The sequence below is a fragment of the Psammomys obesus genome, unplaced genomic scaffold (assembly GCF_907164565.1).
Source record: "Psammomys obesus unplaced genomic scaffold, mPsaObe1.curated_primary_1811, whole genome shotgun sequence".
Classification (NCBI taxonomy): domain Eukaryota; kingdom Metazoa; phylum Chordata; class Mammalia; order Rodentia; family Muridae; genus Psammomys; species Psammomys obesus.
Window position 1 is genome coordinate 436726 of NW_026592439.1, and position 15975 is coordinate 452700.

The window sequence follows — 15975 nt, forward strand, 5'->3', positions numbered from 1 at the left end:
CTCATGGACCTGGTATGGTGGGTCATGCCTGTAATCCCAGCATGTGGGAAGCTGAGGCAGGAGGATCACTGTGGGTTTGAGGCCTGCTGGGCTACATAATGAATCCTGGAATATATAGAATGAAACCCTGTCTCAAAAAACAAACAAACAAACAAACAAACAAACAAACCAAACCAAACCAAACCAAAACCAAAAACCAAAGCCAAACAATTCTCCAAACCCAAATTAAAGAAACAAGCAAGAAAACCCTAAAGAAACAAGCAAGAAAACACAAAACAATACAAAAGAACAAACAACAACAACAGTGGAAAAACAGCACTTCTCATGGGATTTCTGAACTGTCAGCAGAATGTGTCTAAGTCCCCTGTTCAATGATGTGATTGCTTATTCCTGTGTGCCTCCGGCCACTGTGCTATCATCCTGACATTCAAACAGAACAGAGACCGTAATGAGATTGCCAGAAATAAAGACAATGAGTTCTCTCCTCGTGTTTGTGTCACAGTAACTATTTACATCTTAAAAAACAAACAAACAAACAAACAAAAAGAACAATCCCCACCCCCACAAAAAAAAAAAAAAAAAAAAGGCTAAATACACCTATAAAGCCAGGTGGGTCTTTTTTTGAAAGACTTCTCTTTCTTTGCCTGAAGAATTTTTTTTTTTTCTCTTTCGATGTTCACAAAAGAATTAACCTTGCCCAAAGAAAGGCCTGGTCTTTCCCCTTGGCTCTTACCAGGTAATTTCTAAGCCTTGGAATCTTGCTAACAGTACCTTCATTTATGGGACCTTGGACCATGACAGAGGGTCTGTGCCAACAAAGTGATTTACTGTGGAGGATGTGGTCCACTCAGCACCTGAAGGGGCCAGAGAATAAGGTCAGCTGTGTGCACGGTGAGCCTGCATCCATGTGACCAAGTACAAAGAGTCTAGACATGACAGCTTTTCTGGCGGCAATACTCCATACAGATTGTCACATACAATTTCAGGGAGCAGTTAAGTTCTTTTTTTAAACATTTCATTTTGTAATTTCATTTATTTATATTCTTTAATGATTTTAAAATTAGTCACTTTAATTATATATTAAACCATATTGTTACTGAAAGACATTTAGTTGAATTTAACAACAATCTGGGGACAATTTTGCACATATGTACAAGGCGCTGTAACCATGTTTTGAGAATTCAGCTCTGTCTGCCTAACTCTCTGAGGACCAGAAGCTCTGTTCACTGTCACTCTGTTTGAACCTTTCCTTGACCTTGCACTACGTTCTTTTTCCCTTGCTTCATTTTTATCTATATTTTTATTTGTGCTATGAGCAAGAGTAAAGTAGCTTTCATGAATTCTTTGAGTTTTTCTATTGAGTTAACAAACTTAAGGTAGGCTTGTGGCTCCCAAGTTGGCCAAGTACTTGGAGGTGTGTAGTCCTGGGATTTCCTAGGACGACCTGACTCACTGTAAAGTAGTGAAAGCTACTTTGGGAAAAGAGTGGAAGGACAGAGTTTGAGGAACCTTTAACCTCTTGTTGGCTGCTGATTTTCAAAGCCCTTGATTGAGCTTGTGTCTCAGACTTTCAGAGACTTGGGGAATCTGTCTGTCTGTCCATCTGTCCATCCATTCTATCTATCTATCTATCTATCTATCTATCTATCTATCTATCTATCTATCTATCTATGAATGAAATATACAGCTAGAGCAGCCTCTGAGTTTACATGAATTTTGTAGAGTCTTGAATCTTTATAATAAAGTAGCTAAATCTCACAGAAGCTTCCCACCCAAGAACTTGGCAGGGCACAGTATAACCATCCTGAGGGGAGGGACTATGATAGAATAGGTTACTCTGTATCTCAGTGGGAATGAAAATGCCTTCTCTTTAGGTAATTCATTTATCCTTTCAGCACCGAATAATGTTGAACTATCTGGAAAGAAGCGGGCTCTAGAAACACTAGCTAAGGGGAACATTTATGTTGAAGGTCTCAGGGCTGGACAGGGCAGTATGTAGAAAGAATTACCAATTATACGTGGTAGAGCTTTTTAGGAGCACAGGATAGAGAGGTGTATATGGCACTTCTTCCAATTCAGTTTCAGGAGATGGTAGGTCATCCATGTTTGGAGGAGAGGATGGAGACAATGTCTTGCTTATATTCCCTGCCTACCTGTTATTCAGTATGTATCCCAAGTTGATCTCTGACTCAAGGCAACGTCCTGCCTTCTCCTCCAGGGTAAGATAGCTTTTAAATTCATTGGATGTTCATTATTTGCTTCCAATAGCTGGACCTTGTCTTCCATCTATCATGTAAGAGAATTTACTCTGTTGCATTGTATCTCTAAAACTATCTCTAAAGGTCAAAGATGCTATGAGGGAGCCAGGGGTCTAGGGCTGCATCTTAGAAAGAGATAAAATAGAGGAGAGGTGAAAAACTATTACATTAATTGGAAAAATAAGCTATGTAGGCTGATGATAAAGAAGCAAAACCTCACTGAAGTCTGCTTGGGTTGTTCAAACACCATACATACGCTGGATAGCTTACACATTTGTCTCTCATGGGTCTGAGAGCTGAACACTACAAGATCAGGTTCAGAGAAGGCTTTTGGGGAGCATGCAGACAACTAACTTTCTTCTTCTTCTTCTTCTTCTTCTTCTTCTTCTTCTTCTTCTTCTTCTTCTTCTTCCTTTTTTTTGGGGGTCTACTCATGGTGGAAAGAATGAGCAATGAATAGGATTTTTTGAGCCCGATTTTAAAATAAGAGCATTAATTCAATTCAGGAGAGCTCTGTTTTCAAAATTTGATTACTTCCCTGAATACTCCACGTTCTAATGCCACCATACTACTGATTAGATTTCAAGATATGAATTAGAAGGGTAGGTCAGAAACATTCAGATTTATTTATTTATTATTAACTTAAAAGATAAACATATTGGGGGGGGTACACACCTTTGATCACAGTACTCAGGAGGCGCAGGCAGACGGATTTCCAGGTTCAAGGCCATGGTCTACAGAGTGGATTTCAGGACAGGTAGAGCTATAAAGAGACCCTGTCTCCAAAAACCAAAAACCAAAAACCAAAACCCAAAACCCAAAAACAAAACCAACCAACCAACCAACCAACCAACCAACCAAACAAACAAACAAACAAACCACACACAAAATCCCCAAAACAAAAATCTGTTTGGGTTGGAGAGATGGCTTGGCAGTTAAGAACACTGCTCTTCCAGAAAACTCTGGTTCAATTCCCAGCACCTACATGGCAGCTGACAACTGTCTGTAACTTCAGTTCCAGAGGATCCAGTGCCCTCACATGTTGGTCCAGTGCCCAGGGTTGCTTTTTCCCTTAGGGGAATCCAAGCACCAATGCATAAAGGTGCTGGACTTGAAGGACTGAAGCTTAGCCAGTCCTGATTCAGCAGTGAGTGCCCGAGGGAGATCGCCTTCTCCGATACACCTCTCTTAGTGACACAACTCTTTTTATTGGGGGGGGGTGCATAAGGGCTACGTACATGTTGGAGAAATGGGTAGGGTTTTTTTTGGGGGGGTGAGTGTACGTTATTGGCTGGGGCTAAGGTGCTGGGAATGCTTTATTTGCATGAAGAGGAATTCCAGGTAGTAGGCTATGCCAAACTTTGGGCAGAGTGCAAGTAATCTTATGAAAGAAGGGGGAGATAGAAAGACCTGGAGGGGACAGGGGCTCCAAAGGGAGACCAACAGAGCCAATAAAACTGAGCCCTGGGGCCCTGCAGAGACTGATACCCCGACCAAAGACAATGCATGGAGAGGACCTAAAACCCCAGCTCAGATGTAGCCCATAGACTCAGTCTTCAAGTGGGTTCCCTATAAGGGGAGCAGGGTCTTTCTCTGGCATGAACTCAGTGACAGGCTCTCTGAACACCTTCCCCCTGTGGGGTGCAGCCTTGCCAGGCCACAGAGGAAGACAATGCAACCAGTCCTGATGAGACCTAGTAGGCTAGGGTCAAATATCAGTGGACTAGGGGAGAAACCCAGGGGAAAAGAGGGAGGGAGGAGAGGAGGGAGGGAGACACAGCAAGGATGCAAACTGAATAAATTGTAATAAATGATAATAATAATTTTTTTAATTGCGGAGGTGGGGGCAGGGAGACTGCATGCTGTGTGTGCACGCAGGCACAGAGCAGGGAGGGAGCAGTCCTTCCTCCTGTGCGTCTCAAGATTGAGATTTTAGGGGTTTGGACATCTTTATCTCACTTTGGTTCCAGGCCAGTTTCCTTGGCTGCACGGTTCACGTGCACACTCACACAGACATAAATGCAGGCAAAACATCAATGCACACGAAATAAAAATAAGTAAAAAGATTAACATACAAAGTGATGGGTTCTCTTATGACATTTTTATACATGTGTGTCCCAGAGTTTCATATTCACACTCTCAAGGATAGCTATTAATTTGATACTGAAAACTCTCTTGAAGGAATGCCAAGGATTGAAGTATTGCTGATATTTAGGGGAGAAGAACATACATTTGTTTATTTGTGTGTGTGCATGTGTGTGCTCACTCACATTTTGGGTACATGTGAAGGTCAGAGGTAGAGTCACTTCTCTGTCTTCATCATGTGGAATCTAGGGATCACACTCAGGGGATCAGGCTTGACGGCAAGTTCCTTAGCCCACTGAGCCACCTCGCCGGCCCAAGTGCTGTTGATCTTGAGGACTCAGAAAGTAATTTGGTGAGCGCCACACAGGATGTGTTTATGAGCTGGAGTTCAAGTGCAGGTCTTATCAGAGCGTCCACACTGCCTCCGCTGGCAGCCACATGCCTCATCGATGCCACTCTTGCTCAATTTTGGTCAGTCTAAAAATAGATTCAAGGCTAGAAAAAGAGAGTGGATTTGGAGAGAACCACAGGTATTTGTTGCTAAGGGGAAAGCAGAAGAAAGAGGCGTGGCCTCTGGGCATAGCCTTGAAGTAGAATGTTCTGAGAGATGGGATACCGGTTCCTCCAGCCCTCCTAGGAATTCAAAGGGATCTTTGCTGCCTGCTGTTCTAAGGATGGAATCTAGCTATGAATGGGGGTGAGCAACACAAAAACGCATTCACATCCTTACTGGGGATAGGTTAAAGGAGGAACACAATTTGCATACGCTGAACATTTGGTATCCTAGACTCCCTAGGTGGCTTAGGTATTTCCCAGCAAGTCCAAATTTGATGTCTCTTCCTCAGTCACCCCACACCTTCTCCTTCAACAGCAGCAGCCGCTTACTGAGGGCTCTTCTTCGCAGCCCACTGTACCCCTAAGTTCCTTCCCACTTCTGCTTCCACAGTGAGTGTTGGTTTGGGGTAGTCTGGAATCGCGGCTGTTCTCCACATTGCCGGTAAGGTTGAGGATAAAGCACCAGGCGGAGGCAGAGCAAGGGCTAAGATTCTGCAGCCGGTTTGGTGAGTCACTGTGCGCTCTGAGCACCCGCCCCCATAGGCAGCTTCGCTTGTGGGAACTGTTAGACCTAGTGGAGGGACTGAGGCTTTTTTCAGCGGCCCTGTCAGTGCACAGCAGAAGTGAACAGTGCAGAGTTGAGGAAATTGTGGCTGGACAGGCACGGAGGTAACTCTGCTTGTGTCCCACTGACTGGTAGCTGCAGAGCCTATTGACATCTGAGCACTTGAAGAGGAACGGGGTCCATTGGCCTGCTCTGTCCTGTGGGGATGTTGGGACGGATTGTGCTGCTTGTGCTCTTCCTGCTCCTCAGGGGTCATCAAATCGAAGGTAAGGATCCTGTGCTGGTGTGAGCCAGGCCTGGCAGAGACTCATGCCATCTATGTAGTCACCTGGAACACAGGGAGCGAGGGGAGAGTTTAGAGACGATGGTCCAGGTTCTGCAGGCCGTTGTTCAGTTCACTGTAGAGTGGCGTTTAGTCGGTGTGAGCTGTGGAAGGCTGCAATGATGTGTGGACCAGGCTTCCCTTTCCTCTCTTTGGGAGCAGTTACATCACCAGCCGTGGGCTTTCTCCATCCTGTCACATTTTTGCCCAAACACCACCTTGACAAGTTTTCCTCCCCACTGAGAGTGTCATCAATTCCTGATCTTTCGCTCTATGAAATTTTCTCTCATTTCCTGTTTCCACCCTATGTATTACATTGCTTATTTACGTTCTTTTCTGCCCCATAGCTTCTTCTTCAGCCCACCAGAATGTAAGGTCCTAGGAACCAGGACTTGAATCTTTTTGCTTCATTGCTGTATTCTGAGCATCCAGAATCATCTCTGGCACAAGTAGACCTTTGATACATATTTATTTCCATATTCACAGCCCCCTCTCTGTTCCCGTCTGCCCTCTGGATCTGTTTTGAGCAGCTCTGTGTTGGGCCGAGGGCTAGACACTGAGGTTGAATAAGTCCTTGTCACATTGTGTGTGGAGACTACAGACTGTCAGCATGTATGTATGTCAGCATGTATGTATGACATTCATGCCTGATAGAGCAGGTGTTCAAGGTAGGTTTGTTGAGTGAGCAATCACATTCCTTTCTCTATCATGGAGGTGGATGAGGTTGATAAGTTGGGTCAGATAGGTAAGAAAAGGGAGGGTATACCTGGGCCCAAAAGTTCATTTGGGGCCCTGGATTTGGATTTTTGGTCGTCCATTCTGAAGAAAAGGGTGGGCTGGGAGTTGGGGGTCCCTGGATGCTTTGGGTCTGGGTGGGATAAAGTAGATAAAAGAAAAAAGGATGAGCAGTGTCTCACTGAGGCTGCTGGATTGTCTTGAGCCTTGAAATTCTCAGGAACATGTTTCTAGTTGTCCCCTGCTCTGGAGAGGACCCCTGGGAGACTCCAGCAGGCCAGAGTTATTTTCACTCAACTTCTGCTCATCACACCTCCTCCCAAATAAGGCATGAATGGAGAAGGAGCCTGGTATGGAAGAGATTTTGGCTTGTGTACAGAAAGAGACTATAGTGCTGCAGGAATCACTCCCAGGGCAGCCAAATGGCGTGCTTACAAACAAACCTTTCTTACTAAGTGTGACCTACATACAGAAACATACGTGTCAGTGAGTTACTTTGGGGCTGACTTTGGAAAAGTCATATGTTCATCCCCAACCATTCTCTACTGTCTTTTCTGTAAATGTGAGCAACATTCTCACTTCAAATCTCACAGATTAGTTTGGTCTGGATGTGAGTGGAATCCCATGGTGCTATGGGCTCCTGGCTTCTTTTACTTAACATTTCCATGAAGTTTGTCTAAGTTACTACTTTAGCTTATCACTCTCATGGGTGTGTAATATTTCATCTCATGTTTAGACCATAATTTGTTCTTTCTGTTATGGATGATCATTTACATTTTTAAAATGGTATTGTAATAATGCTTCGAGCCTTTTCTAACACAACAGGACATTTTCAAGGTCAAATCATGGGGGCTAAGTGTATATATTCATAGCAGGTGCAGCCAAACTGTTTTCAGGTGTGTCTGAGCCATGTAGTACATGAGATTTCGCACTGCCTCAAAGCAACTGGCTTTTTGTTTCAAGGGCCTGTGAACAGGAAATGAAATTGCAATACATAGAGCCCACAAAGCAAAAGACCAAAGCCGAGGGTCCATAACGTTGTAATTTCTTTGACATTTCGCATGAAATCCTTATAGTAGACCCACGCTTGTGAGTTATTTGAAAGACAGTCTTGAATTAATTATGAATGAATTAATTAATATCAGCTTCATCACGGCTTTACTACGTTCTGAGAACAAAGCAAAAGTTTGAAAGAAAACAGTTGAAACCAATGTTGATTTTTTTTTTTTTTTTTTGGATAGAATTTCATGTCTTCTATGCTGGTCATGGGAGGCAAGGACCCTACTAACTAAACCACATCTCCACCCTCAGATTTTACCCACGAGAATCTTCAGGCAGGAAAACAGGTGTGTACAAGGAAAGGCAGAAGATGGCACATTTAAAGGGATCCGGGAGGATGACGGATTCTGGGAGGGGTGGGACTACACCAGGACTGGCCTGGAGTGATAGCTCAGAAAACAAAATAAAGTGGACCAATCCAGGCACAGGAAATAGCCTAGATCAAAGCAGGAAAAGCCCAGAGTTTGAATGAGAGGGGTAACACAGTAGCTGTCTTAGAGAAAGCTGGGAGTGAGACCGGGCTGCGTCACTTGATGGAAGGGAAACTGTCAGCTTGCCTGAGGAGAAGCGGTGGTCAGTCAGAGCTAAGTGGAGAGGAAGAAGGAAGTAGGCTGTGGTCTCTGCAGAATACCCACTGCTGTCTGAGCTTGCTCTGCCTGCTGCTGGCCCTGCCAAGAGCTCACCAGCACTTCCCAGAACTGATCCCATCTGTTGTCTCCCCCTAAACCTGGTAACACAAGCCCAACTGAGAGAAACCTCAACATCCTTTTGCCAGGCAATCCCCAGCCATTGGAGACATTCCCCTGGCCCGCCTCTCAGGGACTTCCCAGCTTCCTGTGGGCAGGAAGTCTAGGTTGGAGAAAGCTCAGCTGACTGTGATCCCCGCGGAGTGCCAGCAGGGGAGACTCAGACGGTCCCCTTCTCCTTGCTGCTCACTTCCCCGAGCTGCACTGGGGTTCAGCTGTCCCCACTTCGCCAAGCTGCAGTAGAGCTCATCAAGTTTCCCCTGTCCTTCTATAGACTTAATATTTCACCTCATCCGTTCTTAACCACCGGAAGAGAGACCCCAAGACTGTGAGCGGCAGTGGCTGCGGAGTCCCTGACCACCGGAATTGGCTGTGGCCACTCCCTCCTCAACTGGCAATCCTGTACACTCTTCATCTCACCCTCTTTCTCGCTCTGAGCATGTAAGAACGTGTGGACTTACTCTTTCTTTCTCTCATTATCTTTTCAGAGCAGCATTTCTTCCCCCCCCTCCCTTGAAATGTATACCTCCCTGGGCTGGGGACTCGGGTCTTCCGTATCTCACCGTTCTTGTCTTTCCACCTTATCTACCCATGCCCCAGCGTATGCCCCGTCCACAAGGCGCACGCCAACCCCATTGCTCTTTTCCTTTCCCTGCACTGTAGAGACCTGAGGAGCGAATCCGGCGAAGAACAGACACAGATTCACAGCCGCCGAGCTCAGCTGAGCCCTTTAAGTTTTGGGAGTTCCTTTTTCCCTTTGGAAAAAAAAAATTAAATTATTCTTTGAGAATTTTATGCAATCTATTTCGATCACTTTCTTTCTTCTTTCCCAACTCCTCCCAGATTCTCCCCTACTTACCCACTTAACTTAACGGTTTTTTTTTTTTTTTCTTCTTGAAACAACAACACACACATATACAGAATGTTGCTCAATCACTCTTGAACACAGCTCCTACCCTGGAACGTGGCTGATACACCCAGTGTGAGTTCCTTGAAGAAAACTGGTCTCCCCTCTCCTGGCAGCTATCAGTTGTGAATAGCTTCTTAGCTAGAGGTGGAATTTGTATCCACTTCCCTCTGGGAATTCCTGTTTCTTTCTGTTCTGCAGTGTCTTTTTCCTCCCAAAGGTCTTTCTGCACTGTTACCAGTTTTTTAAGGTTGCTGTTCAGCTGCCGATGGCCGAAAACCTCCTTTTAGAAAATGGACGTATGGTTAGGGATTTTTTTTCTTTTTTCAATCCTACCCACAATTTCCCGATGTCTCCTACCTCATCTGCTCCTGCGCACAGTCATTTGGAGAGAGTGTGGTTACTCCCATTGTTCTGTTTTTTGTTTTGTTTTGTTTTGTTTTGTTTGTTTGGACAGCATTAGCTTTCCAATCTCAGTCAAGTTTTCTCCCATTTGAAAAACTCAAGCCAACAACTGTAAGAGCCTCCGTGGGTCTTCCTGATTTTCCCACCCTTTCTTTGGGTTTCATAAGTCCAGGCTGGCCTTAAACTTGCTAACCATCCTCAGCCTAGTTCCACTTTTTTAAAAGAAAATAAAAATACTTTAAAATTACATATTTAGTGTGTCTGTGTGTGTTCCTGAGTCACGGTGCTCAAGCTAGAGGTGAGAGGGCAACTTCTGAAAGGTGATTTTCTCCTCCCACTGTGTGGGTAGGAGCTAGAACTCAGCTTGTAGCCTCGGCAGTGTGCACCTTCATCTTCTGAGTCATCTCCCTAGCCCCCATACCTCCTCTTCTACTTACAGACCAAACCATCTTAGGTATATAAACCCATACAGTGTTACCTAAAAACAAAATATACCGGTAAGATTTAGTAAGCGCTCTCAGTACAGCGTAGCACTATTAAGGACTATAGATCCCATACTTTTATTTATTTTTTTAATATTTTATTTTATTTTTTATTTTTTTGGAGACAGGGTTTTTCTGTGTAGACCTGATTGTTCTGGAATTCACTCTGTGGATCAGTCTGGCTTCGAACTCAGAGATCCACCTGCTTCTGCTTCCAGAGTACTGAGGTTGAAAATGTGTGCCAGCACATTTTCCTTTTTCTCTTCTTCTCCTCTCTCACCACTCACTCTCGGTTTTTTGAGACAGGGTTTCTCTGTGTAGCCTTGGCTGTCCTGGACTTGATTTGTAAATCAGGCTGGCCTCGAACTCACAGTGATCTGCCTCCCTCAGTGCTGAGATCACAGGCGTGCGCCACTGCACCAGGCACCACACTTTATTGGTAAGAGCTAACACTGTAGTTAAGTATAGTCTATATTTAATTGTGTGATGGCGGAGAACTGTGTTCTTTTTAGGTCTCTGCTCTGCCCTGCTCTTGGTTACATAGTACTTACTGTTATCATTTATCGATCTGCATATCGTTAGATTAAGCATCTTTAGCTATTTGTGCTGCCTCTCACAGTTTTATGAGACACTTAAAAATTAAACTCATGCCTGTCACTCCACTTTCTTAACACGTTGAGGAAAGCTTTGCTACAGCCCTTACTAGCCAGAGTGTTGGCACCCAGGCCCATGCTGCTGCCTCGCCTGCAACACCCTCTTCCTTACTCCTCTCTCCACCCACTAGGCTGCTCCTGAGGTTTTCTTCTAATGGCAGCTGATAGCCACCTGCTCTAAGCAGCCGCTTCTAATACCCTGGTGCACAGGAAGGCACACTGTTCCTGTGCCAGTATCATAATACCTTTGTGTCCTGATCTGTACTGGCTGAAGCAGCAGAGGTTGTACCTTGCGCCGGCAGTCGAGCTTGGTAGTGTAAGAGTCACCCAGTTGGTACTGGCTTTGGAAGGCATGAAGGGTTAATGTGGAGCAGCAGAGGCTTGGCGCTGTGTGGCAGGGCTGGAGTCCCAGAAGAGAGCCCAGGAGAGGATATCAATGAAAGCACAGCTCAGTCGTAGCAAGGGACCCCAGCAGTTTGGGAGATGTCTGTGCCGTGGGATGATCACTAAGAACAGTACTAGAGTGGAGCCAGCCAGAGCCTAGCAGACAAGCCGTGTATGCTGCAGAGGGCAGAGCCAGAGAGGTGACCCAAGCCCATTGGAGAGGCCCAGAAGATCGTCAGTAAACCCCAGACAACTGGACATTGAGTTATCTACACTTCTGAAGTTCGGTTTGGTTTTATTCAGGCTGAGACTGGGCCCTGGTTCTTCCCTCTTGAAGAAACTAATTTAATTCAATTTTGATTTTTTTTTTCTGGAGCCCACTGATGAAAGACTTTGAGCCTTAAAAAGAGATTTTTAGATTTTTAGAGAGATTGGATTTTTTAAAAGAGACTGAATTTTTAATGTATTTGAATTTGTAAGGATGGTGGGACTTTTAAAGTTACTGTGTTTATATTGTGACATTAATATTAACCTGTCATCTTGGGGATAAATGAGAAAGATTCTAATTGAAAAATGATGTGTTTGTGTGTCAAGCTGACAAGGGGTCAGTTGGAATGGCTACTTTTGTGCCAACTTGACACAAGCTAGCGGCATCAGAGAGGAAAGAGTCACAGCTAGGAAAATGCCTCTGTAAGATTCAGCTGTAGGAAAGCCTGTGGGGGCATTTTCTTAACTTGTGATAAATGGGGGAGGACCCAGCCCATTGTGGGTGATGCCATCACTAGGCTTGTGGTCCTTGGTTCTACAATAAAGTAGACTGAGCAAGCCATTTGGAGCAAGCCGGTACGCAGTACTGGCTAAGATGCTCATGGCCTCTGCAATAGTTCCTGCCTCCAGGGTCCTGCCCTGCTTGAGTTCCTGCCCTCACTGCTTTTGATAATGGAGTGTTATATGGAACTGTAGAGTGAAATAAACCCTTTCCTCTGTTTTTTTTTTTTTTTTTCATGGTGTTTCATCACAGCAATAGTAACCCTAACTAAGCTATGACCCAATGACCCTGATAATTTCTTAAAAATAGAAATGATAAAAAAATACCAAAAATATATTAAAAAAAATACAGGTGTAAGGAAACAACCAATCAGAATAGGGCCAGCACTGAGCAACCCAGACATCTTTGTTGATGTGCACAGTTGTGAACTTCTGACCTTGCCTTTGGGATGTATCCACACACCAGCCAATGATGCCAGATGCCCACGGTTCTCAGCCACCACCCTTACATTCTTCTATTTCGATTGCTTCCCTTTCATTGACCAGGGTTCCATTTCTTATTTAAAATTCTGCCCTGCCCTGTGGATTTAGATTCTCTGGCAAGCATTTCAGCTTCTTTTCTTGGAGTCATTAGATTTGGCACTGCTGGCATCTTTTCCTGTGAAACACCCAGGTCCATCCGTCATCCCAGCCTTAACTGGAATGGAGTTTGGCTCCCAAAGCTTCCGTCTCAGTGCATGGCTGATGAAGTGCGTGTCGTTGGCATGGTGTCTTTTTGACTGGACCTTGCTTGACACCTCTTGTGGCTGATACTGCTGGTATCAATGATCAGTCCCGGCTGCCCCAGCTCTTCATCTTCTTCACTTGTTTGCCTATATTCTGAGAGGAATACATCTGTGTATCAATCAATCAAAAACTCCCTCCTAACCCACTTAACCAGAATAGTCTCTTCGATGTAATCTGCTTCCTCCCACCTTTCCTTCCATAGCATCAGAGTAATGCTCTGCTTCTAGGAATGAAGTCTTGGGACATGTGCCTATTTCTTTCCCAGTGCTGCCAATCACAAGACCAGATGTCTCACTGGTCCTGGTTATTTTATTTCTGATGTTCTGCATAGGGTAGCAGAGCTTGCCTATCATGTATAAGGACTTGGGTTCAGTCCCCATACTGATTTTAAAAAAAAATCTGCAAAAGGTTCATGCTGTTTGCTTGGTTCCTTTACCCCAGAGGGTGTAAGCTCATTGATTGATGTCCTGGAAATGTTGTTCCAATAGCCCCTTCTTTGACTAGGGATCTTTCTTATTTTTCGCTTGTCAGTCCGGTACATGTTGGGGGTGGTCTTCCCTGATCAGGAATCTAAACAAATTCCCACACTCCTCCAAGCAATCCGGTTAATTTTCAGTTTGTTTATAGCATGTACTGCAACTGGAATGTGAGCTTCTTGGGAAAAGGGACCTTGACACTCTTCTTCATGTCATACCTCAATTCCCAGGGTAGTGCTTCTCAGTGAGGACAGTTTTTTCCCTCAGGGAACATTTGGCAACGTCTGAAGACATTTTTGTTTGTCGTGACTGAAGCTAGAGTACCACTGGCATCTAGTGGGCAGAAGCCAAGGATGCTGCTAAATGATGCACAGCAGAAGCTCCTTCCTAATACCCAACAAGGTATTCTTGGGCCCTGAATATTAAGGGATGAAGTCAGGAAACCCTGTCCTAGAGCAACATCTGGCACAAAAAGTAAATCTGATACCCTCTTCTGGCTCCTGTGGGTAACTTCATCCATATGCCCATACCCACACGTAGATACATACGCATTCACATGATTTTTCTATTTCTATGGAGAACGTCATTGAATTTTGATGTGGCTTGCATTAATTATTTTAGTTAGTATGTTCATTTTAACAATAATGATCCTTTGAATCCAAGAATGTGGGATGTCCTTCTATTCTTTTGTCCTTTCCAATTTCTTCCATTATGTCTTATAAATTTCATTATGGAAATCTTGCACCTCTTTAGTTATATTTATTCCTAGGATTTTTTTTTTTTGGTAGCTACTTAAAGTCTGTTTTATGATAGAAGTGTGACTACTCTCTGCTTGATTCCATTTCCATGGAAAATTTTATCCTACCATTTCATTCCAGACAATGCATGTCTTTAGATAGAAGGTGCACCACCACACCCAGCTTTGCCAATGTCTTATGTTCCCAAGGCCTTAGCTCTCAACGCGACCTGCTCATATCAAAATACATTCACTCGGGACTTCACTGGCCCTCTATACCCTAGCACTGCATAAACTGTGCATCCTATCCTGGAGTTAGTGGCTGGAGGATCAGGAGCTCAGGGTTACCCTTGGTTACAGAACAAGTCTGAGGCCAGCCTCAGACACGAGACCTTGCTTTCAAAAAGAAAGAAAGAAAGAGCAAAAGAAGGAAACACACCTAACATCTGGGGCAACCTAGATTGATGCTACCCTGGGTCATGCTTGAGTTGCACAGCTTCAGGGAATGCACAGCTTCGGGGATACACGAGGACCACGTCACAGCTGGAGATGATGTAGGCCAAGACACACATCTGGCCCAGTAGTTTCTAGGTCTTCATCTGATGCAGGGCTTGTGTGTATGTACTGTGTCCTGTAAGTGCAGCTTCTACTAGGTTCTGGTTGTTACTATGACAGGTTGGTCACTGAGCTCTTTGATAAGTCTACCCGCTACCCAAGCCACTGGACTCTTATTTCCTGCTCTGCTTTCTGAGGTTACAAGAGGAGAGGTGGACCATTCAGTCTCTTGGCCTAATGTGGCTCTGGTAACTCAGTCTGTGGGTATTGGTTTGGTGGTCGGAGTTGTGGGGCTCTGTAGGGAGTGGGTTTCACTGTCCTAAAGCCTGAGTGTAACTCATTCACATTCCCAGATTGGAGACATTGTGCTTTACACTGGACTGGTCGGAACTCGGGTGTGTGTGTGTGTGTGTGTGTGTGTGTGTGTGACATGAACAGTGTTCCTTTCTGTATATGTGTTTTGTTATAATTTGGCTTTCAAAAAGTTTTTATTTTCCCTTTTCTTTTGAGATGGAGTCTCACATAGCCCAGGCTGACCTCTCATTTGCCACGTAGCTGAGGATGACCTTAAATTACTGATCTTTCTGCCCCTACCTCCTGAGTACCAAGAGCGTAGTTATATGCTACTATTCCTGGTATTAAGCAGTGCTGAGGATGGAGTCTAGGGCCTCATGCATGCAAGGCAAGCACTCTACCATTAGGGATGTATCTCCTGCCTTAATTCCGTCCCTGGCTGGCTTGCTCCTTTGCTGAGGAGGCAGACGAGGCAGAACATCACGGTGGGAGGGTATGACTAAGCAAAGGTGTTTGCCTTCCAGTAGCTGGGGAGCAGAGAGAGACAGTCAGGAACGGGAAGGATGTAGCCTTTGAAGACGTGTCATTAGTGACCTACTAACCAAGCCCCACCTTTGTGACTGATGATGTTAGCGCTCCGTGATCCAGTCACCTCTCAATGATGTCATCAGCTGAGGACCAATCCTGCAGCATAGGAACCTTTTGCCGGGGGGGGGGGGGGGGGGGGGGAGAACCTTGACAAACAAATCACGATGGACTGAGTCACGTCAGTAATGTGTTGTTTATAACATTAGTGGTTATAAATTTATCCCTTAGGAACTGGGAGTGGAGGAACACGTCTGTCCTCCCAGCTACTCAGTAGGATAGTAAATTCATGGCCAGCCTGGGCTATGGTAGTGAGATCCTGTCTCAAAAAATAAAAAAAAAAAAGGTTTGGGAAAATGGTTTAGTGGGTAATAGCACTTGCTCTGAAAGCAAGAAGACCTGAGTTCAAACCCCCAGCACCCATTATGAAGCCAGCCTTGCCCAACAAATGAGTTTCAGGTTTAGTAAGAGATTCTGTCTTCAAAAATAAGGGAGAGGGGCCAGCAAGCTGGCTCAGTGGGTCAAAATACTTGCATCACAATCTCAACAACCTAAGTTTGATCCCTGGAAAACACACACACACACACACACACACACACACACACACACACACACACAC

At 44.8% G+C, this 15975-nt stretch overlaps 1 protein-coding gene across 1 annotated transcript in view; it reads left to right on the forward strand.

The window, feature by feature from the left end:
* The first annotated feature begins 5668 nt into the window (after positions 1-5668).
* The window catches only part of Cd244 (CD244 molecule), a 23959-nt gene continuing 13652 nt past the window's right edge, over positions 5669-15975 (forward strand). The window contains exon 1 of the mRNA XM_055613282.1: positions 5669-5729. Coding sequence (XP_055469257.1) covers positions 5669-5729 — 61 coding nt within the window. The remainder of the gene's footprint in view (positions 5730-15975) is intronic.